The 25,399-nt window shown below is 38.5% G+C and overlaps 2 protein-coding genes across 6 annotated transcripts; both read left to right on the top strand.

Annotated features, from left to right (window-relative positions):
• Positions 1-1,304: 1,304 nt before the first annotated feature.
• On the top strand, positions 1,305-11,881 carry LOC147874823 (cytochrome P450 9e2-like). Of its 3 annotated transcripts, none has more exons than XM_087342946.1 (8): positions 1,305-1,448; positions 3,200-3,705; positions 4,008-4,175; positions 4,973-5,178; positions 6,378-6,567; positions 7,038-7,259; positions 8,000-8,254; positions 8,689-11,881. In XM_087342946.1, exons 2-8 carry the CDS (start codon positions 3,327-3,329, stop codon positions 8,859-8,861), a joined length of 1,593 nt encoding a protein of 530 aa, XP_087199072.1. In that variant the 5' UTR covers positions 1,305-1,448; positions 3,200-3,326; the 3' UTR covers positions 8,862-11,881. The 3 variants fall into 3 exon arrangements, with proteins under 3 accessions (XP_087199072.1, XP_087199071.1, XP_087199073.1); XM_087342945.1 differs by lacking the exon at positions 1,305-1,448 and adding an exon at positions 2,422-2,561; XM_087342947.1 differs by lacking the exon at positions 1,305-1,448 and adding an exon at positions 2,423-2,539.
• A 1,613-nt stretch (positions 11,882-13,494) lies between these two features.
• On the top strand, positions 13,495-24,421 carry LOC147874822 (cytochrome P450 9e2-like). 3 transcript variants are annotated; one of them, XM_087342943.1, is made up of 8 exons: positions 13,495-13,873; positions 14,193-14,360; positions 15,368-15,573; positions 16,520-16,709; positions 17,179-17,400; positions 18,139-18,393; positions 18,831-19,028; positions 20,648-21,310. In XM_087342943.1, the coding sequence occupies exons 1-7, from the start codon at positions 13,495-13,497 to the stop codon at positions 19,001-19,003; spliced, it is 1,593 nt and encodes a 530-aa protein (XP_087199069.1). In that variant the 3' UTR covers positions 19,004-19,028; positions 20,648-21,310. The 3 variants fall into 3 exon arrangements, with proteins under 3 accessions (XP_087199069.1, XP_087199070.1, XP_087199068.1); XM_087342944.1 differs by lacking the exons at positions 18,831-19,028; positions 20,648-21,310 and adding an exon at positions 23,285-24,421; XM_087342942.1 differs by lacking the exon at positions 20,648-21,310 and having other exon boundaries at positions 18,831-19,193.
• The last annotated feature ends 978 nt before the right edge of the window (positions 24,422-25,399 follow it).

Below are 25,399 nucleotides of genomic sequence, written 5' to 3'. Positions count from 1 at the left end.
TTTAATCTTCATAAAACAGTGTCTTTTAGTCATTCAACGCATAAAATGAAAATGTTTCTGATATTAAATAATATTCATATATTTTACATAACTTGAACCACGTCCATTTAAGAAATGTATAAAATGCAATAGTCTGAAGTATAAATAAACCACAGTACAGTAATTACTGAAACCAAAGTACAGGTCTATTTTCAAGTTACTTATAGTATACAAATTGTAGTCAATGAGATAATGAACACACATTACAAGAGGAATTATAAACTATTTCAATTTCACGGTGCCATGATAGGTTATATTGCCAATAAGCACTCAACAATTACGTACTTCGTTTTCCTGTGAAATCTCACTATTGGCCAAAACACTTGTCATACAGCCGCTTATATGCAGGCACCAACACGTCCTTATGGCGGTGTAGGTGAATAATTTTATCACCCCTTTTTTCTAAATGAATCACCCAACTCGCAAAAAACCCTCGGCCGGTCTCCAGGACCTACCGCAGACGAAATCTTGTGGAGATAGCCGTCAATGACCCAGCCGAACTCCGAACGACGTGCCTTCCGAAAACAGAGTGCTAACCACTGCATTCTGACACTCGGTATTTGAGCTAAAATGCAAGTTTAATGTAGCCTATTCACAAGAACACGTAGAGAATATGAATGTTGGTTTCGAAAGATTTAATAGAACAGAAGCTTCAAAAACCTCGAAGAATACTCTTAAATTTTTTACCCTAAAATACTTCCACAAACTCACAACGAGGAGCCCCTGTCAACGTAAAAAGTCGTCAAGCAGAAACTGCAGAAACATTTTAAGCTGCAAATAACCTCCCCAGCAACCCCCATACGTATTTAATGAGAGCTTTGAATCGTCCTGAGCTTTAAGCAGTTAATACGTCACAAAAGCTTCCATCCACTTACTTTCACAGCTCCGTGTACGACCACATTCTCATCTAATTTAATGCCAAGTAACTTCTTCAGCTGATACAGTAACGTTAATAATGAATCAGCATATATTTGTACATACGGCACACCACGCCTTCAGGTTGCGAAAGCAGAATGTGCCCGCGGGATATGAAACGCTGCTGTTAATACCTACACTGAACAAGAAGTCGCAACAATTGGTGGTCTTCCAGTTTGGAAAGTGGGCGTATGTGAACACAGGAGTGAACATTGCGATTCCATAAAATCGTTGCAATTTCTTTCCCGGCTGAGCAACTGCTAGCTTGTAAAGGACTCTGTTCCATGAAGTTCGTATGAGATTCTGAAAAAAAAGAATGAAAAATAAGTTGTAGCCACACCTGGCATTGCAGTGTGTTACGTAAGAACTGTTTGCGTGACGTAAGACGTTCGTGGTCCACGTCTCCCGGAGACCTCAATCTTATCAATTCCCTAGGAGCAGTACTTGGAAGAGCTGCGTCTGTCATGGTTTTGGACATCAGCTGTCACCTTCCAGTAAGTATGATAGAGCATCTGTACAGCCTTTTATATCTTCTATCAGCAAGGTATGTACGTAACCAGATTTGCAAGTTGTAATCGTGCAAGTACCCTGTATCTTTCCAAAGAATACGCGACGTCTCTAACAACGATTTATAATCAGCAGCATTTATATTTCGTCACATGTCATTAAATAACACAGAATACCGAAAAAAGTTTCAGATACAAATTTTAAATTGATTCGTTCAAAGGTTTCCGTCTGCAGAGGTTATATAACGTCTCGGGAATCCGAGGGGCCATTACAGAAGTCCACATTCGTCTCGTGTCCTACGTCGTAAAGAATCCTATTCACATTCTCACAATCTGTTACCCTGGATCTCCGAAGGGTCTCTTCAATCTCTTTCATCCCACAAACCCTGCTCGCTTCCACCTTTCTGATGCAATCAATACACGATGTAAAGTTTACTACATTCATGCTTCAGAACAGGTCTGTTAACTGTCGACAACGGTAACCCGAATTATAAAGGAGTGAATTCATCTAATGCGCATTTATTCAGTACCATCACTGGTATGTTGACCCCTGATAAAAGTACTTCCCTTGTTATAGATATCATTTCAGATAATATCAATAAAAATTATAGATTACATTGAAAATGTATGCTGAACAAAACAAAAATGTCGAATTGTCCAAACATGGCCTTATTGGGGAGCAAAGTGATCCGTGAAATGAAATTTCAGGGCCATATCTAAAGGAATGGAACATTCATAAAAATATCTCACCTTATTTGTGAGTGTGTAATAAACTGCAGTTTCTTCTGGGGTGATGTTTTTAAACATCCAGAAATGAAATCATGCCGCCAACTTTGCACAGCCCTGAGGTAAATCCTTATTAAAGATAACGCAGTACTGGTATTTTTATTGTTCATCTGTTCTATGAAGAGCATTACGTACATGATATGCTTCAAGGTCATTGTCGGAACAAAAACAAATTATGCCCTCGTCCTACGCAGCACTGTGAAAGACAATTTGGAGTAACCAAAGCAATGTACGAGCTCAGTCAGTGAAGTGACAGGCTACTACCAGCTGCAGGACTGAGCTAGTCACCTCAGGTAATACGTCTGACCTGTTCTGGTAAGTACCACGTTCATGTCTCAGGCAGAGCGCACACCTGAGCTGGACCGAACTCTGTCGTCCTCGGTTCTTTAGGCAAATATCAATAACATACCTTCAGACAGGCTGCACAGTACATAATCCCCCATCTTCACATTTGACAGTAAAGAAACACTGCAACTAAGAAACTTTCATGACGTATCCTACGAATAAACCATCGGACCAAAAGATCAAGATTCGACGCCAGGCATTAGAGTCGGAATCATACTCTTCACCACAAGAGCATTTCGGTACTTGTCGATGTTGGTCTTCTGGGTCGTAACAACAAGTAGACTCGTAGGTAGATACCATCGTTTCGGAGGAACATAATGACTCCACCTTCAGGGCTGATGATGGAGGCAGTATGTTCCCCTAAAACGTTGGTATCTACCTACGAGTCCACACTGAACTGAAACCAAGAAGACATCTTCATTGCCATGAAAATCTCATTTCTGGGATTTGCACAGTGTTCTAATGTATTGGTACCAATGACTCTGTAAATACAACTGATTTCTTTCATAAAATTTGATATCACTACTTTAAAGCTTGTTGGTTATTGGATTATTGGTAAAAATATCATTTATAAAAGCATTAATTTCTATATTTCTGTTTTATTTTAGTGGATCTTCCATCACATTGAAGCCAGCTAAGAACAAAACACACAACTGCACACAAAGGAACAAAAAATTTGGTGCTTTACTTTTCTAAACCCAGGTATACATCGATTTTAAGGCGAGAGAAATCACGATGATAGAGTCGCTATGGGTATGGACCCTGGGCACCAGTCTTTTAGCCGTAGTTGTCTACGTAATTGGTACTTGGACCCACAATCACTTCTCCAAGAGGAATATACCTTGCCTCAAGACCGTCCCATTTCTTGGCAACATGGGACCAGTGGCACTTCGGAAACTCTCGTTCCCTGACTTTGTTGTTGACTTGTACAACAAGCTTGAAGGCCATAAATATGGTGGTGTGTATGAATTTCTGAATCCAGTTGTACTGTTGCGAGATCCCGAGCTCATAAAAATGGTGACCGTGAAAGATTTCGAGCACTTTCTGAATCATCGAAATCCTATAGACGAAAATGCCGAACCACTGTTTGGAAGGGCCCTGTTTAATCTTAAAGGTAAGTTTTTATTTTATGTATTCTATTTTTGCTTAGATTTGATGGATGCAAAAATGTTTCCACATAATACGCTACCCACAACAGTAAAGACTACAATAATGCTTGTATAGTCCTGAAGGGATGAACGTGAACTGCAGCCTTGAAAGGAATAAGTAAGTGAGGAAGGGGAGATATTACACAGTAAGGAACTTTGTGATTTGTATGGTTCATCCAATAAAGTGTGTGTATACATGCATCCTAAGCAAAGGATAAATCTAATTTAGAGAACGTACAAGTTTAATTTCACTTCTCACAATTTACAGGACAAAGATGGAAGGACATGCGAACCACTCTGAGTCCTGCCTTCACATCAAGCAAAATGAAGAACATGTTCTTACTGGTAACAGAATGCGGCAAACAGCTAGGTGACTTCCTGGAGAAATGTATCAAGGACAAGAACCTGTCAGTGGAAGGCTGCAAGATAGAGAGAGGCAAGTGATACTACAGCATAAATGTGACTACTTTTTCCTGTAACTCTTGCAATTACAAACAGATTATTATGTGGAAGTACAAATACCAACACTTAAAAACCTGATCATAGTTACATGCTGTTGAGTCCTTACAAAATGACAGCTTAGGTCATGTAATTCATAAAGTACTCCAGTGAATATCAGCAGAAATTATTAATAATATGATCATCTGATACTGGATGTGCCACATGCAATTAGAAATCAGCTCAAGAAATAACCAATACGGGTACGACTCGGTTTATGCTGGGGATAGGTTCGCGATGTTTCCGGCATAAAATGAAGCGGCGCAAACTGAGTCCTACCTGTATATCTGACACTTAGGATGCGTAGTAAAATTATTTTCCTCACATATCAGTAAATGAGCAGGATATTAAAAATTTTCTATTGAATGGCTACTTTATACCAAATCTGTTTGCCATAATTATAAGCTTAGGAACAAAGCCACATGTCACTAAGAAAAGAAATTTAAATAAACTATTTACACATTACATCAGTTTTCAAGTGAATGCATCAAACTTCTTTTTTAAGATGACTGTCTTCTGAGTTGTTTCACTGTATAGTCTGGCAGAAGTTTTTGTCAATTCAGAGATGCTTGCTGCCTCCAACATCAAGAGAATGATGGAGGCTGCAGGGGCCTGTGAAATGTTGGATAACTTCTACCAGACTACAGGCACAAGAATCTAGAAGACAAGCCACCTTCCGGGTTCCCACCATGAGAACCTGAAACCTCACTTCCTTATATTTCTTCTGTGTTTTAGAAGGCAATATTCTGGCTGTGGAGATGAAAGATCTATTTACAAGATACGCTAATGATGTAATTGCGACATCAGCATTTGGAATTGGGTGTGATTCACTAAACCAACCCAAAAATGAGTTTTTTGAGATGGGAAGAGATTTTACAAATTTTGGAGGTATCAAAGCTCTAATAATTTTTGGCTTCATGATGAGCCCCAAACTCATGAAGGTAAGAATTTTGTAATAAAATCTGAATATTGTGCAACTGGGCACACCAAGGAGATAGGAGGAAATATATCAAGATGGATCTTAGGTTGGTGGGCTGTGAGGATCGTAAATGGATAGACTTGGCTCAGGAATGTGGCTGGTGGCGGGCTTTGATGTTGGATGTGCAGGTTGTACCACCACAGAGTTAGTTTATCTGCAAGTCTGAGAAATCTGTCTATTATCAGTGTCTAGCGGTGAAAACGCTAGCCTTGTAATCTTGGGGTCCCGGGTTCAATTCCCGGCGGTGCCAGAATTTATAACTTGTGTTGGGCAAGGCCGTGATCTAGGCACTACGGAGTTTTCCTCCAGGGGCTCCCCCGGTTTCTCCACTTCTGGATCATCTGCCAAGAACGTATATGAAAAGGTCCCAGTACGAGAAAAGGATGGAAGGATCCTGTTCATATGGACCTGTCGTCAGACAGAACACTAATAATAATAATAATAGAGAATATCTGTCATTATTTAGAATTGCAGAATTATCATTCCTTAAATTTCTGAAAAATATTAACAATCACTGTTTATACTGTAAATATTCTCATCACACACCTTATCAAACCATCAAACATAATTAATTTAACTTAAATTAAATTAAGGGAAATCAAGATTAAGGGATAGGGGAGGGAACAAAATGACCAAAACAAGCAAAAAAAAAAATTCAGGTTCTACAAAGAAATTTGTCAGTTTCCACACAGGTGCAGAAATGAAATTTAGATTAAGAAACAGATATTAGTCAAATTCAAGCAACAGGAATAACACTCTTCAGAACTGTGAATGGATACATTAGATTAGGCTAAAATGAAAATTACAAGAGAAGACTGACTCTTAAAAACTAAATCTGTTCGCCCATCTTAACAGAATGCATAGTAACACACTTCCAACATTAGTTTTTCAACACAAACCAAAAATTCACAGAAACTAAGGAAAACTGTTTATTTAAAAGGCTAAGTCTGAAGTTGTAACAGAATTGAGTCTGATCTACGAAGACCAAAGGAAGATACGGAAAAGATTCTCCATTCCAGTGCACTGCCCCTTCAAGAGTAGAGCCAGTGATGGTCACCCACATTTTCCCAGCTCCGATGTGTACGTGTTGAATAAAACTGTCACTTAATAGTAAGAATATTATGGCATCTGCAGCGTCTCTTCTCTGTTACATGCGATCAGTTTCTGCGCATTAGATTCATGTCAAGAGCTCTGTCCAACTTCTTCCGGTCACTGGTGCACGACACAATGTCAGTGCGGGAAGAGAAGGGAATTCTGCGACCCGACATGATTCATCTGCTCATGCAGGCCAAAAAAGGTACACTTCAGGGAGACGAAAATGCTGCAATCAATGGCAAGACTGTCATCCCAAGTAAGTGATAAAATTCACTCCACTCTCATTCTCCTTTTCCTTCTTGGGGATATTTTTTCCCAACCATTTTCATAGGTTCCCCATCCTCATACACCGTAATGTCATTCATTCCAGTCCGTTTTCTCTAAATTCTTTCTCTCCACCATTTTATAAATTCTTTGTAAGAACAATATTTCTGAAGATGACTGTCTTACGGGATGTTATGGTTTGTGGTCTGATTTGCAACTTGCCGTGATGACAGAGGCAGTAACCACATCTGAAACATCAGTCAGTATCTACCAGAAGATCATGGCTGATGAGGGGGAACCAAATCAGAGAAATTTCCCCTTCATCACACCGGAAGACGAGCACAGATCCAGTCCTCAGAACGTCGTGTAATTTCATAACACCGAACTTAGGACAAAGTCCAAAGACCAAACAGAATAAAATTTATTGGTACTGCAAACTAATTATATTTTGTGTTATAACAGAATGGGAAGATGATGACATCACCGCACAAGTAGTACTTTTCTTTCTGGCGGGCTTTGACACGGCCTCCACACTGCTGTGCTTCGCAGCCCATCAATTGGCAGTGCATCCAGATATCCAGTCTCGACTCCAAGAAGAGATTGACGTAACAATGAAAGAAGGCGAAGGAAATCTTACATATGAGGCAGTCCACGGCATGAAATACCTCGATATGGTGATCTCAGGTATGGTCAAGAAATGGGTTATCCTGCCTTATCATGACAAGTGGTGAGGGTAGAAAGAGGTGACACAGACGAATGAGGAGTTCTATTGACAGGAAAAGAAATGCCACTTTAGTTGAATCAGTGGTGAGATCATGATTCTTCAGTAATTTCAAATAAATGGGAAATATTACAACAGTTAATCACTAGTGCAGACTGTGGTTAATAATGCTCATTATCTGTTTTTTTAATAAATGACTTATCAGCTGCACTGGTCATGTAAAGTTTATGGCAGGGTGATCTGCGAATGATGCGTTAGAAAAAATATGGAAGGAACTGGCCATGGCCACTTCCAGGTAACATAACAGCGTTTGCCTGCAATGACAAACAAAAACAACGTAATCCTCAATCCAAACAGCCAGTCTTTGGCTCATGTTACAACTCCATGACCTCCCAAATATGCAGAAGTGTTAACCACTTCACCATTAAGTTTGGTGAGTAACGCTACATGAATGAGTGAATCTGGAATTATTTAATGACACTTTCTCAACTGCATAGTGACGCAGAATTACCACGAATCATGAAACACAAACAACGTGCAAGAAAGTAGTCACGACTTATTTGAGATACTATGCCAGTACTTGCTTAGAGGGACAACCTCGGCCACGACTGACTGTCTCTGGACTCGTATTCAAAACTGGACACGCATTAAAGATTTAAGTAATAAAGTGTAACGGCTTATACACTTGTGATTTATGTTACAGAAACGCTACGCTTGTATCCTCCTGCAGTGTTGATAGACAGAAAATGCGTAAAGACATACACATTGCCTACTGAGCCAACTTATACCCTGAAGCCTGGAGATGGGGTCTGGATACCTATTTATGCCCTACATCATGACCCAGACTACTTCCCTGACCCTGAGAAATTTGATCCTGAAAGGTTTAGCGATGAGAATAAACAAAGCATTAAAAACTTCACATACCTGCCATTTGGGTCTGGCCCAAGGAACTGTATTGGTAAGTACAATAATCACAATGACAACTTCTGTCAGTATTTCATGTATAATGTAAATAGCCAGTTATTGGGCCAAGATTCAAACCCTGGACCTTCCATAATTCTAATCATTGTACAGTAACATTTAAACTTCTATGAGTATATCGGATTAATGGAATGTGAGGAACAGTTGGCATGGTTACTGAAATATACAGTAACATGGACAGACCGAGGAAAAGTACAAAACTCCCAGTTATTCCATTTCTTAGTTCAAGATACCTACACAGTAGAATCAGTAATGATGAAATCTCTCTTCATAAAAGATATCATCCCACTGTATCAATTTTGGTGAACCTGCGAATATTAATTTTTGTTTCGACAGCAGGTCTTTTACAGTTAATACTCAACATTCTGCCCCACTACCTTCAGGTAACAATATCATCTTATCGTGTTCCAGGGAGCCGATTTGCACTTATGGAATCCAAAATAGCATTGGTCCATATATTGTCCCGCTTCAATCTGACAGTGGTCTCCAAGACACCCATACCAATACAAATAACCAAGAAGGGTTTCAATATGACGGTGGACAGGGGATTCTGGCTGGGTCTTGAGCTAAGAGTCAAGAACTAGGACAGCAACAGAAAACCAATCAAATGTATGAACATTAATAATTTTCTATTTACATATTATCATAGAAAGTCATGAATCAATAATTCTGACACAAGGTATGTAATGAAATCCAGAAATCAGGAATTAATCATATTTCTTCAGTAATTCTTATGCTACTTCATATATATATGATTTAACTACCTCATCATATTTTTATCTGATGAGAGTTCCTTACTTATGTTTCATACTTAACACCCTGAATACCAACCTTGTAAGCCCATAATTTACTTCATTTAATCAGTAAGACTGGATCATAGATATATCTGTTATACATATCAGAAAAGATTAGAAAATCTAATCCATCTGCTGCTCAACTACCAATACTGGTACTGAGTATATATATTTTAATGTATTTTTAAAACCTGTAGTATTTCTTATGAAACATCCAATACTTAATATGTTATATGGAATGGACATTAAATATAAATTTTCCTTCGTGCCGAAAAACCTTGGAAAGTTCAGAACAGTGTGCTTGTTGTTGTGGCTTATGTCATCTCCCTTCACCTTTCTCCAGTAAGGAGATGACAATATCAGCTGAATTACCAGACTGTACTCACACTACACCATAAGACAGTTTTACTATGCACTCCTAAAATATTATGCTCATTATTACACAATATTGTTTGTTTCCTTCCCACTGTGATCAACTTTTACACATTAATTCACCATGTGCTGAATCATTAAGTCACATTAATTATGGCAACAATGTAGCTGCAGAGTGATGATCAGCAAATGGTGAAGAAACTTTTCTAAAATAGGTGTGGAAGTGGAATCTCCATAAGTCAAATAGTTTCCAGGGTTTTAAATGTTGCCCACACTATAGTAATAAAATTTTCTTTGTTGCATAACTTACTGCATAATAAGTGCATTAGAATGTAATAGAATATCCTACAATTAAATGAGTTCTCAGTGCTAACATACTTTTAATGGTCAGTTTTGTCACAGGAATTTGTATTATAATCAAAGAATATGTCAAATATATCAATACATTTTGAAGTAAAATTAATTTACTTAATTACCACATTTAACATAATGGAAGGGCAATATTAAGCTGCAAGAATCATGATGATTTGGACATTAAATTCTTGAAATGGAATAATTTGGAAGACCAGGATCAACAGTCTCGTCTATCCAGTTACCTATTATTTTGTCGTGACTAAAAAACAGCAAGCTGTTAACTCTATTTTATTCTAATAAAACAGGGCTCTTTACAATTTCCCTCAGTTTCAAGAATATGTCAGTGTTCTTGGTACACTTGATATACACAGAATCAAAAAATCTGAACTGTCCATTGTTTCCTGGTTAGTAGCTACAACAGCAGCCCCGATTCTGTAATGCAAATAGTGAGGCGACCCTGCATGAGACATGACAATTAAAATAGGCAGCCGCTTATATGCAGGCACCAACACGTCCTTATGGCGGTGTAGGTGAATAATTTTATCACCCCTTTTTTCTAACTGAATCACCCAACTCGCAAAAAACCCTCGGCCGGTCTCCAGGACCTACCGAATACGAAATCTTATGGAGATAGCCGTCAATGACCCAGCCGAACTTCGAAATGTGTGCCTTCCGAAAACAGAGTGCTAACCACTGCACTCTGACACTCGGTATTTCAGCTAAAATGCATGTTTAATGTAGCCTATTCACAAGAACACGTAGAGAATATGAAGGTTGGTTTCGAAAGATTTAATAGAACAGAAGCTTCAAAAACCTCGACGAATACTCTTAAATTTTTTACCCTAAAAGACGCTATTAATAAGTACAAGCTACGTTTTTTACATTTCATATTCGAATGTTTAAAACTTATACATGCATTGGGTCCTTTGGGATCGTAATTCTACTTGCATGTGGTTTATCTTAATTTACCATTTCCTACGCATCCTGTCACAGACGTAATATTTACATTAGTATTTACGTAAATGCTGTATTACGTATCTATATTTACTTTTTTCAGTACTACTTACATTTCTCTTCGTAATGCAACCTCCTCGTCACACCGCGTAGGTTATGTCAGTGGGGAGTTATGCTGGATGACTGGTGCTGCGATCTGTCATTCATATTTGTAAATTACGACTTCCTTCGTTACTTTTCCCCGTCTGATTTCTAGGAACCTCAAAATTAAAGTTTACAAAATAATTTTGCCTGTTGGTTTGTATGGGTGCAAAACCTGGTCTCTCACTCTGAGGGAGGAACACAGATTGCAGGTGTTTGAGAATATGGTGTTGAGGAGGACATTTGGGCCTAGGAGAGAAGACGATGGGACATGGAGAAAACTGCTTAATGACGAGCTTAAAAATCTGTCAGGGTGATTAAGTCGAAAATAATGAGATGGGCGGGACATGTAGACCGCATGGATGGGACAAGAGGTGTGCACCGGGTACTGGTTGGGAAGCCTGAGGGGAAGAGACCGCTGGGGAGACCTAGACGTAGATGGGAGGATAATGTCAGGCGGGATCTATGGGAGATAGGAGTTGAAGGATACAGGCATTTTTTTGGAATTGTGTACAAATGTCCATGTTCTAGAAATAAGGTGCCTCAACTATACGTAAAGTATATTCAACATGTAGCCTATGTGTTAATTGCTATTAACAATAATCACATTCATTTAATTTTTGTACTCTATAATTACGTAACAGAAATTTTTGAAATTGTTATCTAACCTAGACTTAAGCTTTAATCACGGCTACTACGATAAAGTTTCCCTACCAACCATAATATACCAAGTCTTTCACAACTAGCAGCACCATTTTTCTGCCATTTTTTAAGCATGCGAAAGTCCACTTTTCACGACAATTTTGGTTCTGAATACATACCAGATAAAACATTAACAGATATTAAAAATTACACTGAAAGGAACCCTCACAGATATATTAGAACAGCGTCACATCTATAAACACGATCTGCATTAATTAACAGTAAATGGACAGTTTCTGCATAATCAAAACTCTGTACGAATTAGAAATAAATCGATGTTTGCTGAATCTCTGTTTCAATGTAGAATAATCTGAATTAATACCAATCGTGATCCATTAATCTTGAATTACCATCCTGTTTTGGCAATACCGTTACTGAGAGAAGATTCTGCACACGGGAAATGTTTTCAGAAGTGGATTACTCTGTAAGACAGCTTATATTTTAATTGAAAAATGATTTTTAGGTTGACATTCATATAAAATCTGTAATTAAATACAGCTAAAGAAACGTTTGGAAAACAGTTATTCAAATGGATAAATGCCTGTTTCACCATGATTTCCAGACGATGATACAAGAGATTTCTTGGACACAGCAAACAACGGATCACTTAGGTGCCCGCCTATATACGCGTCTCAATCCATTAACTTTTACCACTCGTAACAAGAACAGTTTCAGTGTCGTTAAATTTCCAAGACTACGCGCATCTTTGCGTAATCACGAAGTGCAAAGATAATTATATAAGTAAGGCCATGGTTTCGGGTCTCCTGATAACTTTTTTCATTGCGGTATCTCGGGTAGCTTCAGCGCTGAGCGCAAACACAGACGAATTACCAAGCTGTGAACCTGAGTGTTTTTTATTCGTTGGGTTGTAAACGCGTGACTCTACTTCTGACTTCACTGCCATTTGTAGCGTTTTTAATCGTCACTCCACAGTACATGATATACTTCAAGGTCATTGTCGGAACAAAAACAAATTATGCCCTCGTCCTACGCAGCACTGTGAAGGTCAATTTGGAGTATTTACAATGACAAACCAATGTACGAGTCGTACGAGCTCAGTCAGTGAAGTGACAGGCTACTAACAGCTGCAGGACTGAGCTAGTCACCTCAGGTAATACGTCTGACCTGTTCTGGTAAGTACCACGTTCATGTCTCAGGCAGAGCCCACACCTGAGCTGGACCGAACTCTGTCGTCCTCGGTTCTCTAGGCAAATATCAATAAAATACCCTCAGACAGGCTGCACAGTACATAATCCCCCATCTTCACATTTGACAGTAAAGAAACACTGCAACTAAGAAACTTTCATGACGTATCCTACGAATAAACCATCGGACCAAAAGATCAAGATTCGATGCCAGGCATTAGAGTCGGAATCATACTCTTCACCACAAGAGCATTTCGGTACTTGTCGATGTTGGTCTTCTGGGTCGTAACAACAAGTAGACTCGTAGGTAGATACCATCGTTTCGGAGGAACATAATGACTCCACCTTCAGGGCTGATGATGGAGGCAGTATGTTCCCCTAAAACGTTGGTATCTACCTACGAGTCCACTCTGAACTGAAACCCAGAAGACATCTTCATTGCCATGAAAATCTCATTTCTGGGATTTGCACAGTGTTCTAATGTATTGGTACCAATGACTCTGTAAATACAACTGATTTCTTTCATAAAATTTGATATCACTACTTTAAAGCTTGTTGGTTATTGGCTTATTGGTAAAAACATCATTTATAAAAGCATTAATTTTTATATTTCTGTTTTATTTTAGTGGATCTTCCATCACATTGAAGCCAGCTAAGAACAAAACACACAACTGCACACAAAGGAACAGAAAAATTTGGTGCTTTACTTTTCTAAACCCAGGTATACATCGATTTTTAAGACGAGAGAAATCACGATGATAGAGTCGCTATGGGTATGGACCCTGGGCACCAGTCTTTTAGCCGTAGTTGTGTACGTAATTGGTACTTGGAATCACAATCACTTCTCCAAGAGGAATATACCTTGCCTCAAGACCGTGCCATTTCTTGGCAACATTGGACCAGTGGCATTTCGGAAAGTTTCGTTACCTGAATTTGTTGTTGACTTGTACAACAGGCTTGAAGGCCATAAATATGGCGGTGTGTATGAATTTCTGAATCCAGTTGTACTGTTGCGAGATCCCGAGCTCATAAAAATGGTGACCGTGAAAGATTTTGAGCACTTTCTGAATCACCGAACTCCTATAGACGAAAATGCCGACCCACTGCTTGGAAAGGCCCTGTTTAATCTTAAAGGTAAGTTTTTATTTTATGTATTATCTTTTTGCTTAGATTTGATATATGCAAAAATGTTTCCACATAATACGCTACCCAAAACAGTAAAGACTACAATAATACAGAATGCTTGTATAGTCCTGAAGGGATGAACGTGAACTGCAGCCTTGAAAGGAATAAGTAAGTGAGGAAGGGGATATTTTACACAATAAGGAACTTTGTGATTTGTATGGTTCATCCAATAAAGTGTGTGTATACATGCATCCTAAGCAAAACATAAATCTAAGTTAGAGAATGTACAAGTTTAATTTCACTTCTCTATTTTGACCACAATTTACAGGACAAAGATGGAAGGACATGCGATCCACTCTGAGTCCTGCCTTCACATCAAGCAAAATGAAGAACATGTTCTTACTGGTAACAGAATGCGGCAAACAGCTAGGTGACTTCCTGGAGAAATGTATCAAGGACAAGAACATGTCAGTGGAAGGCTGCAAGATAGAGAGAGGCAAGTGATACTACAGCATAAATGTGACTACTTTTTCTTGTAACTCTTGCAATTGCAAACAGATTATTATGTGGAAGTAAAAATACAAACACTTAAAAACCTATGTAAGACTTGAGGTTTTCACAGCGGTGAGTATGAAGATATCCGTCTTCTGGGTTATTGCGCTGTGTAGTCTGGTCGATGTTAACCAACGTTTCAGAGGTCATTCATCGCCCTGATGGCGGAGGCAGTATGACCTCTGAAACGTTGGTTAACATGGACCAGACTACACAGCGCACCAACCCAGAAGACAGAAATCTTCACTTAAAAACCTGATCATAGTTACATGCTGTTGAGTCCTTACAAAATGACAGCTTAGGTAATGTAATTCATAAAGCACTCCACTGAATATCAGCAGAAATGATTAATGATATGATCATCTGATACTGGATGTGCCAGATGCATTTAGAAATCAGCTCAAGAAATAACCAATACAGATAGGACTCGGTTTACGCCGGGGTTAGGTTCCTGATATTTCCGGCGTAAAATAAAGCGGCGCAAACTGAGTCCTACCTGTATATCTGACACTTAGGATGCGTAGTAAAATTATTTTCCTCACATATCAGTAAATGAGCAGGATATTAAGATTTTTCTATTGAATGGCTACTTTATACCAAATCTGTTTGCCATAATTATAAGCTTAGGAACAAAGCCACATGTTACTAAGAAAAGAAATTTAAATAAACTATTTACACATTACATCAGTTTTCAAGGGAATGCATCAAACATTTTTTTTAAGATGACTGTCTTCTGAGTTGTTTCACTGTATAGTCAGGCAGAAGTTTTTGTCAATTCAGAGATGCTTGCTGCCTCCAACATCAAGAGAATGATGGAGGCTGCAGGGGCCTCTGAAATGTTGGATAACTTCTACCAGACTACAGGCACAAGAATCCAGAAGACAGCCACCTTCCGGGTTCCCACCATGAGAACCTGAAACCTCACTTCCTTATATTTCTTCTGTGTTTTAGAAGGCAATATTCTGGCTGTGGAGATGAAAGATCTATTTACAAGATACGCTAATGATGTAATTGCGACATCAGCATTTGGAATTGGGTGTGATTCACTAAATCAACCCAAAAATGAGTTCTATGAGATGGGAAGAGATGTTACAAACTATCAAGGTGTCAGAGCTCTAATATTTTTTGGGTACATGTTGAGCCCCAAGATCATGAAGGTAAGAATTTTATGTAATAAAATCTGAATATTGTGCAACTGGGCAGACGAAGGAGATGGGAGGATATATATGAAGATGGATCTTAGGTTGGTGGGCTGTGAGGATGGTAAATGGATAGACTTGGCTCAGGAATGTGGCTGGTGGCGGGCTATGGTCTTTGACCTGCGGGTTCTACTACCAGGGAGTTAGTTTATCTGCAAGTCTGAGAAATGTGTCTATTATCAATGCCTAGAGAATTTTTGTCATCATTTAGAACTGCAGAATTGTCATTCTTTAAATTTCTGCAAAATATTAACAATCACTGCTTATACTGTAAATATTCTCATCACACACCTTACCAAACCATCAAACATAATTAAATTAACTTAAATCAAATTAAAGGAAATCAAGATTAAGGGATAAGGGAGGGAACAAAATGACCAAAACAAGCAAAAAAAAATTCAGATTCTACAAAGAAATTTGTCAGTTTCCACACTGGTGCAGAAGTGAAATTTAGATTAAGAAACAGATATTAGTCAAATTCAAGCAACAGGAATAACACTCTTAAGAACTGTGAATGGATACATTAGATTAGGCTAAAATGAAAATTACAAGAGAAGACTTAATCTTAAAAACTAAATCTGTACGCCCATCTTAACAGAATCCATAGTAACACACTTCCAACATTAGCTCTTCAACACAAACCAAAAATTCACAGAAACTAAGGAAAACTGTTTATTTAAAAGGATAAGTCTGAAGTTGAAACAGAATTGAGTCTGATCTACGAAGACCAAAGGAAGATACGGAGAAGATTCTCCATTCCAGTGCACTGCCCCTTCAAGAGTAGAGCCAGTGATGGTCACCCACATTTTCCCAGCTCCGATGTGTACGTGTTGAATAAAACTGTCACTTAATAGTAAGAATATTATGGCATCAGCAGCGTCTCTTCTCTGTTTCATGCGATCAGTTTCTGCGCATTAGATTCATGTCAAGAGCTCTGTCCAACTTCTTCCGGTCACTGGTGCACGACACAATGTCAATGCGGGAAGAGAAGGGAATTCTGCGACCCGACATGATTCATCTGCTCATGGAGGCCAAAAAAGGAACACTTCAGGGAGACGAAAATGGTGCAATCAATGGCAAGACTGTCATCCCAAGTAAGTGATAAAATTCACTCCACTCTCATTCTCCTTCTTCTTCTTGGGGATATTTTTTCCCCACCATGTTCATAGGTCCCCCATCCTTACACACCGTAGTGTCATTCATTCCAGTCTGTTATCTCTAAATTCTTTCTCTCCGCCATTTTATAAATTCCTTGTAAGAACAATATTTCTGAAGATGACTGTCTTACGGGATGTTATGGTTTGTGGTCTGATTTGCAACTTGCCCTGATGACAGAAACTGTAACCACATCTGAAACGTCAGTCAGTATCTACCAGAAGATCATGGCTGATAAGGGGAACCAAATCAGAGAAATTTCCCCTTCAGCACACCAGAAGATGAGCACAGATCAAGTCCTCAAAACATTGTGTGATGTCATAACACCGAACGATGGACAAAGTCCAAAGACCAAACAGAATAAAATTTATTGGTACTGCAAACTAATTATATTTTGTGTTATAACAGAATGGGAAGACGATGACATCACCGCACAAGTAGTACTTTTCTTTCTGGCCGGCTTTGACACGGCCTCTACACTGCTGTGCTTCGCAGCCCATCAACTGGCAGTGCATCCAGATATCCAGTCTCGACTCCAGGAAGAGATTGACATAACAATGAAAGAAGGCAAAGGAAATCTTACATATGAGGCAGTCCACGGCATGAAATACCTCGACATGGTGATCTCAGGTATGGTGAAGAACTGAGTTATCCTGCCTTATCATGACAAGTGGTGAGGGTAGAAAGAGGTGACACAGACGAATGAGGAGTTCTATTGACAGGAAAAGAAATGCCACTGTAGTTGAATCAGTGGTGATGATCAAGATTCTTCAGTAATTTCAAATAAATGGGAAATATTACAACAGTTAATCACTAGTGCAGACTGTGGTTAATAATGCTCTTATCTGTTTATTTAATAAATGACTTATCAGCTGCACTGGTCATGTAAAGTTTATGGCAGAGTGATCTGCGAATGATGCGTTAGAAAGAATATGGAAGGAAGTGGCCATGGCCACTTCCAGGTAACATCCCAGCGTTTGCCTGCAATGACAAACAAAAACAACGTAATCCTCAATCCAAACAGCCAGTCTTTGGCACAAGTTACAAATCCAGGACCTCCCAAATATGCAGAAGTGTTAACCACTTGACCATTATGTTTGGTGAGTAACGCTACATGAATGAGTGAATCTGGAATTATTTAATGACACTTTCTCAACTGCATAGTGATCAAACAGAAACAATGTGCAAGAAAGTAGTCATGACTTATTCTGAGATACTATTCCAGTACTTGCTTGGAGGGACTGACTTAAACCATAATAAACCGCGGCCAGGACAGACTATCTCTGGACTGGGATTCAAAACTGGACACGCATTAAAGATTTAAGTAATAAAGTGTAACGGCTTATACACTTGTGATTTATGTTACAGAAACGCTACGCTTGTATCCTCCTGTAGTGACGATAGACAGAAAATGCGTAAAGACATACACATTGCCTACTGAGCCAACTTATACCCTGAAGCCTGGAGATGGGGTCTGGATACCTATTTATGCCCTACATCATGACCCAGACTACTTCCCTGACCCTGAGAAATTTGATCCTGAAAGGTTTAGCGATGAGAATAAACAAAGCATTAAAGACTTCACATACCTGCCATTTGGGTCTGGCCCACGGAACTGTATTGGTAAGTACAATAATCACAATGACAACTTCTTCTGTCAGTATTCCATGTATAATGTAAATAGCCAGTTATTGGGCCAAGATTTAAACTCTGGACCTTCCATAATTATAATCATTATACTGTAACATTTAACCTTCTATGGGTATATCGGATTAATGGAATGTGAGGAACAGTTGGCATGGTTACTGAAATATACAGAAACATGGACAGACCGAGGAAAAGTACAAAACTCCCAGTTATTCCATTTCTTAGTTCAAGATACCTACACAGTAGAATCAGTAATGATGAAATCTCTCTTCATAAAAGATATCATCCCACTGTATCAATTTTGGTGAACCTGCGAATATTAATTTTTGTTTCGACAGCAGGTCTTTTACAGTTAATACTCAACATTCTGCCCCACTACCTTCAGGTAACAATATCATCTTATCGTGTTCCAGGGAGCCGATTTGCACTTATGGAATCCAAAATAGCATTGGTCCATATATTGGCCCGCTTCAACCTGACAGTAGTCTCCAAGACACCCATACCAATACAAATAACCAAGAATGGTTTCAATATGACGGTGGACAGAGGATTCTGGCTGGGTCTTGAGCTAAGAGTCAAGAACTAGGACAGCGACAGAAAACCAATCAAATGTAAGAACAATAATAATTTTCTATTTACATATTATCATAGAAAGTCATGAATCAATAATTCTGACACAAGGTATGTAATGAAATCCAGAAATCAGGAATTAACCATATTTCTTCATTAATTCTTATGCTACTTTATATATATATGATTTAACTACCTCATCATATTTTTATCTGATGAGAGTTCCTTGCTTATGTTTCATACTTAACACCCTGAATACCAACCTTGTAAGCCCATAATTTACTTCATTTAATCAGTAAGACTGGATCATTGATATATCTGTTATACATATCAGAAAATATTAGAAAATCTAATCCATCTGCTGATCAACTACCAATACTGGTACTGAGTATATATATTTTAATGTATTTTTAAAACCTGTAGTATTTCTTATGAAACATCCAATACTTAATATGTTATATGGAATGGACATTAAATATAAATTTTCCTTTGTGCCGAAAAACCTTGGAAAGTTCAGAACAGTGTGCTTGTTGTTGTGGCTTATGTCATCTCCCTTCACCTTTCTCCAGTAAGGAGATGACAATATCAGCTGAATTACCAGACTGTACTCACACTACATCATAAGACAGTTTACTATGCACTGCTAAAATATTATGCTCATTATTACACAATATTGTTTATTTCCTTCCCACTGTGATCAACTTTTACACATTAATTCACCATGTGCTGAAACATTAAGTCACATTAATTACGGCAACAATGTAGCTGCAGAGTGATGATCAGCAAATGGTGAAGAAACTTTTCTAAAATAGGTGTGGAAGTGGAATCTCCATAAGTCAAATAGTTTCCAGGGTTTTAAATGTTGCCCACACTATAGTAATATAATTTTCTTTGTGGTGTAACTTACTGCATAATAAGTGCATTAGAAAGTAATACAATATCCTACAATTAAATGAGTTCTCAGTGCTAATATACTTTTAATGGTCAGTTTTGTCACAACAATTTGTATTATAATCAAAGAATATGTCAAATATATCAATATATTTTGAAGTAAAATTAATTTACTTAATTACCACATTTAACATAATGGAAGGGCAATATTAAGCTGCAAGAATCATGATGATTTGGACATTAAATTCTTGAAATGGAATAATTTGAATGAACAGGAACAACAGTCTCATCCATCCAGTTACCTATTATTTTGTCGTGACTAAAAAACAGCAAGCTGTTAACTCTATTCCATTCTAATAAAACAGGGCTCTTTACAATTTCTCTCAATTTCAAGAATATGTCAGTGTTGTTGTTACACTTGATATACACAGAATCAAAAAATCTGAACTGTCCATTGTTTCCTGGTAAGTAGCTCCAACAGCGGCCCCGATTCTGTCATGCAAATAGTGAGGCGACCCAGCATGAGACATGACAATTAAAATAGGCAGCACAAAAGTACAATAGCCTCTAGATGCATAACCTTCAAGCCAAATTTGTCTGCTCTTATGGTGGAGTTCACCTCACAATATGATGAAATATTGAAGGACAGTAAGCTTAATTTTGTCCCGAACAAGTTTCACAGAAAATCCGTCAACTACAGTACAAATTTAATTATGTGGAGGTACACATGGCAGGATAATTACTTACTTTTATCATATCCATATTCCAGCTGAGAATGAACATCCTTCCCACATCACCACTAATTCCGTTGCAGACCACATACACGGGAACCACAAATGATTCTCCTCATCTCACACGTAGAAGCATGTAAACTTACTCGTAGGAAGTCCTTGTAGACATTGACATGTTTCTTGACTTCACACTCAAGTTCAGGAACATCCACGACCGTGACCTATATACAGATTCTAATGAAACAAAGGCACAGATACTATTTCCAGCGAATATTCCTCCGAATCACATGCTATACAACAGCTGTCACTTACGATCAATGAATATGCAAAGCATGTATTTCACAAATAAAAAAGTACAATCCAATGTAATAAGATCGGCACAGGGCGTCATGCGCATTGTGCTGCCATCTCCGAATTATAGGCACATAAACAACATTGAGGAAGAAGATGGACGCAGTAGCACAGTCGGTAAGAAGGTTTACTGTATCAACAAGGTCGTACGTTCTACATACCACTTACAATTTCATCTACATAAAACAGTGTCTTTTAGTCATTCAACGCATAAAATGAAAATGTTTCTGATATTAAATAATATTCATATATTTTACATAACTTGAACCACGTCCATTTAAGAAATGTATAAAATGCAATAGTCTGAAGTATAAATAAACCACAGTACAGTAATTACTGAAACCAAAGTACAGGTCTATTTTCAAGTTACTTATAGTATACAAATTGTAGTCAATGAGATAATGAACACACATTACAAGAGGAATTATAAACTATTTCAATTTCACGGTGCCATGATAGGTTATATTGCCAATTAGCACTCAACACTTACGTACTTCGTTTTCCTGTGAAATCTCACTATTGGCCAAAATACTTGTCATACAGCCGCTTATATGCAGGCACCAACACGTCCTTATGGCGGTGTAGGTGAATAATTTCATCACCCCTTTTTTCTAAATGAATCACCCAACTCGCAAAAAACCCTCGGCCGGTCTCCAGGACCTACCGAAGATGAAATCTTGTGGAGAAAGCCGTCATTGACCTAGATTAACTTCGAACTGTGTGCCTTCCGAAAACAGAGTGCTAACCACTGCACTCTGACACTCGGTATTTGAGCTAAAATGCATGTTTAATGTAGCCTATTCACAAGAACACGTAGAGAATATGAAGGTTGGTTTCGAAAGATTTAATAGAACAGAAGCTTCAAAAACCTCGACGAATACTTTTAAATTTTTTAACCTGAAAAGACGCTATTAATAAGTACAAGCTACGTTTTGTACATTTCGAATGTTTAAAACTTATACATGCATTGGGTCCTTTGGGATCGTAATTCTACTTGCATGTGGTTTATCTTGATTTACCGTTTTCTACGCATCCTGTCACAGACGTGATATTTACATTAGTATTTACGTAAACGCTGTATTACGTATCTATGTTTACCTTGTTCAGTACTACTTACATTTCTCTTCGTAATGCAACCTCCTCGTCACCTTGGTTATGTTAGTGGAGAGTTATGCCGGATGACTGGTGCTGCGATCTGTCATTCATATTTGTAAATTACGACTTGCTTCGTTACTTTTTCCCCGTCCGATTTGTAGGAACCTGAAAATTAAAGTATACAAAACAATAATTTTGCCTGTTGGTTTGTATGGGTGCAAAACCTGGTCTCTCACTCTGAGGGAGGAACACAGATTGCAGGTGTTTGAGAATAGGGTGTTGAGGAGGATATTTGGGACTAGGAGAGAAGACGATGGGGCATGGAGAAAACTGATTAATGATGAGCTTAAAAATCTGTACTCATCCCCCAGTATTGTCAGGGTGATTAAGTCGATAAGAATGAGATGGGCGGGACATGTAGACCGCATGGATGGGACAAGAGGTGTGCACCGGGTATTGGTTGGGAAGCCTGAGGGGAAGAGACCGCTGGGGAGACCTAGACGTAGATGGGAGGATAATCTCAGGCGGGATCTATGGGAGATAGGAGTTGAAGGAGACTGGATTTCGTTGGCCCAGAAGGTGGAGGGCTTTGGTTAATTCGGTGATGAACCCTCGGGTTCGGTAAGCCATCTAGTTAGTTCGTTACTTTTATTTTCAAATACCGAAACAGGGGTCGCGAAAATTACGTAAATGAGTCGACTTCATCTTCCATGGGTGCACAATCACAAATCTCATGGCACACACGAATAACAGGGATTAATGGAATTAAAAACGTGTTAGCTGGGGCTAATATAACTAACATGAACGCTCCACTCCTGATGCCTTACTGTATGTTATGTTATCTTTCCATGTTCTTATCCAATATAACCCCCCCCCCCAAAGTTCGTGTTCTCAAGATGTGTTGCGTATTTTGAATTGTTCATATCCAACCACATGCGTGTCTGGTTCTGAATATTATTCCTGTTTCGTTCAACATTTTTCAGAGGGCAACCTTCATATGTCAACTGGTATATCCCCTTGTACTCGTACGGATTAGTTGTCTTCTGAAGCTTAGGTGGTTTTATACACTTGTTTTCAGCGTTACTGAATATTTTAGTTCCCTTCCCTATATATTAATATGAAATAAACCACTTGACAGAAAGAGTAATATAGTCTCCTAGCACTCGTATGAAGAGGCGTGAGATTTAAAATCCACGTACTTAATACTAATGTCTACCTCTTGAATTCAGGGAATCAGTTCGCGCTGATGGAATCCAAACTGGCGCTGGTACACCTGCTGTCTCGGTTCAACGTGAGAGTGGTCGCGAAGACACCAATGCCAATAAAAATAACACAGACAAGATTGAAAATGTCTGTGGAAGGCGGTTTCTGGTTTGGGCTAGAGCTCAGGAGTTCCTGAAGTGCGGTCTCAGAAATAACGTCAGTCTCCTAAAGAAGCCAACTGCCTTTTTTTATATTACTAACTCTCTTGACAGAATCAAACTTGTTGCTCAAATTTTGAAATTTGTAGCTATGTATGCAATGTTTAACTGTGACTACTTGCACAATTCCACTGAATGTTCTCGCAGAAAACTTAACTGGCAGAAGAGTTTTAAACCTTGTAAAAGTTTTTGAGCTGTATCCTGTTTGTTACATTCTGATTCAGCCAAGTATGATTGGTGGCTGATTACCACGGCAAAAACTAAGTGACCTTAGCCCTGAAAAAAGGCTGGAGAACCGGGGGTTAATTTCCAGCAAGGGCACTGATTTTTCTCATTGCCAACAAGTCCATATCTGGGGTAGGGATTTTTCTGAGATGATTGAGGCAGATCACTTATTTTTACAAGAAAATAAGTAACAATCATGCTCAATGAAAAACAGGGGATACTGGCATTTTTTTGGAATTGTGTACAAATGTCCTTGTTCTAGAAATAAGGTGCCTCAACTATACGTAAAGTATATTCAACATGTAGGCTATGTGTTAATTGCTACTAACAATAATCACATTCATTTAATTTTTGTACTCTATAATTACGTAACAGAAATTTTTGAAATTGTTATCTAACCTAGACTTAAGCTTCAATCACTTCTACTACGATAAAGTTTGTCTTCCAACCACGATATACCAAGTCTTTCACAATTAGCAGCACCATTTTTCTGCCATTTTTTAAGCATGCGAAAGTCCACTTTTCACGACAATTTTGGTTCTGAATGCATACCAGATAAAACATAAACAGATATCAAAAATTACACTGAAAGGAACCCTCACAGATATATTAGAACAGCGTCACATCTATAAACACGATCTGCATTAATTAACAGTAAATGGACAATTTCTGAATAATCAAAACTCTGTACGAATTAGAAATAAATCGATGTTTGCTGAATCTCTGTTTCAATGTAGAATAATCTGAATTAATACCAATCGTGATCCATTAATCTTGAATTACCATCCTGTTTTGGCAATACCGTTACTGAGAGAAGATTCTGCACACGGGAAATGTTTTCAGGAGAGGATTACTCTGTAAGACAGCTTATATTTTAATTGAAAAATGATTTTTGGTTGGGTTGACATTCATATAAAATCTGTAATTAAAGACAGCTAAAGAAACGTTTGGAAAACAGTTATTCAAATGGATAAATGCCTGTTTCACCGTGATTTCCAGACGATGATACAAGAGATTTCTTGGACACAGCAAACAACGGATCACTTAGGTGCCCGCCTACATCCGCGTCTCAATCCATTAACTTTTACCACTCGTAACAAGAACAGTTTCAGTTTCGTTAAATTCCCAAGACTACGCGCATCTTTGCGTAATCACGAAGTACAAAGATAATTATATAAGTAAGGCCATGGTTTCGGGTCTCCTGATAACTTTTTTCATTGCGGTATCTCTGGTAGCTTCAGCGCTGAGCGGAAACACAGACGAATTACCAAGTTGTGAACTGAGTGTTTTTTATTCGTTGGGTTGTAAACGCGTGACTTTACTTCTGACTTCACTGCCATTTGTAGCGTTTTTAATCGTCACTTCACAGTACTCCTTTTCGAGTACTTTTCTGTTCGGGTAATGCGGATTCCCCTCATTTGTTATGGGTACAACTGTCCCAGTGTGATGAACGCCCCTCAACTATCTGTACTTCCACAAACTCTCAACGAGGAGCCCCTGTCAAACGATAGTATCAACGTAAAATGTCGTCAAGCAGAAACTGGAGAAACATTTTAAGCTGCAAATAACCTCCCCAGCAACCCCCATACGTATTTAATGAGAGCTTTGAATCGTCCTGAGCTTTAAGCAGTTAATACGTCACAAAAGCTTCCATCCACTGACTTTCACAGCTCCGTGTACGACCACATTCTCATCTAA

Source organism: Zootermopsis nevadensis, unplaced genomic scaffold, assembly GCF_977971745.1.
Source record: "Zootermopsis nevadensis isolate Lab colony 2312 unplaced genomic scaffold, Znev_1.0 Znev_ptg000004l, whole genome shotgun sequence".
NCBI lineage: Eukaryota > Metazoa > Arthropoda > Insecta > Blattodea > Termopsidae > Zootermopsis > Zootermopsis nevadensis.
This window is presented reverse-complemented; position numbering and strand designations above follow the sequence as displayed.

Excerpts from the sequence above, each read along its gene's own strand:
- LOC147874823 (XM_087342946.1), top strand. The coding sequence starts at position 3,327 with ATGATAGAGTCGCTATGGGTATGGACCCTGGGCACCAGTCTTTTAGCC. Across the intron at positions 3,706-4,007 it reads GGCCCTGTTTAATCTTAAAG|GACAAAGATGGAAGGACATG; the intron begins GTAAGTTTTTAT and ends CACAATTTACAG. Across the intron at positions 4,176-4,972 it reads AGGCTGCAAGATAGAGAGAG|AAGGCAATATTCTGGCTGTG; the intron begins GCAAGTGATACT and ends TCTGTGTTTTAG.
- LOC147874822 (XM_087342943.1), top strand. The coding sequence starts at position 13,495 with ATGATAGAGTCGCTATGGGTATGGACCCTGGGCACCAGTCTTTTAGCC. Across the intron at positions 13,874-14,192 it reads GGCCCTGTTTAATCTTAAAG|GACAAAGATGGAAGGACATG; the intron begins GTAAGTTTTTAT and ends CACAATTTACAG. Across the intron at positions 18,394-18,830 it reads TGGCCCACGGAACTGTATTG|GGAGCCGATTTGCACTTATG; the intron begins GTAAGTACAATA and ends ATCGTGTTCCAG.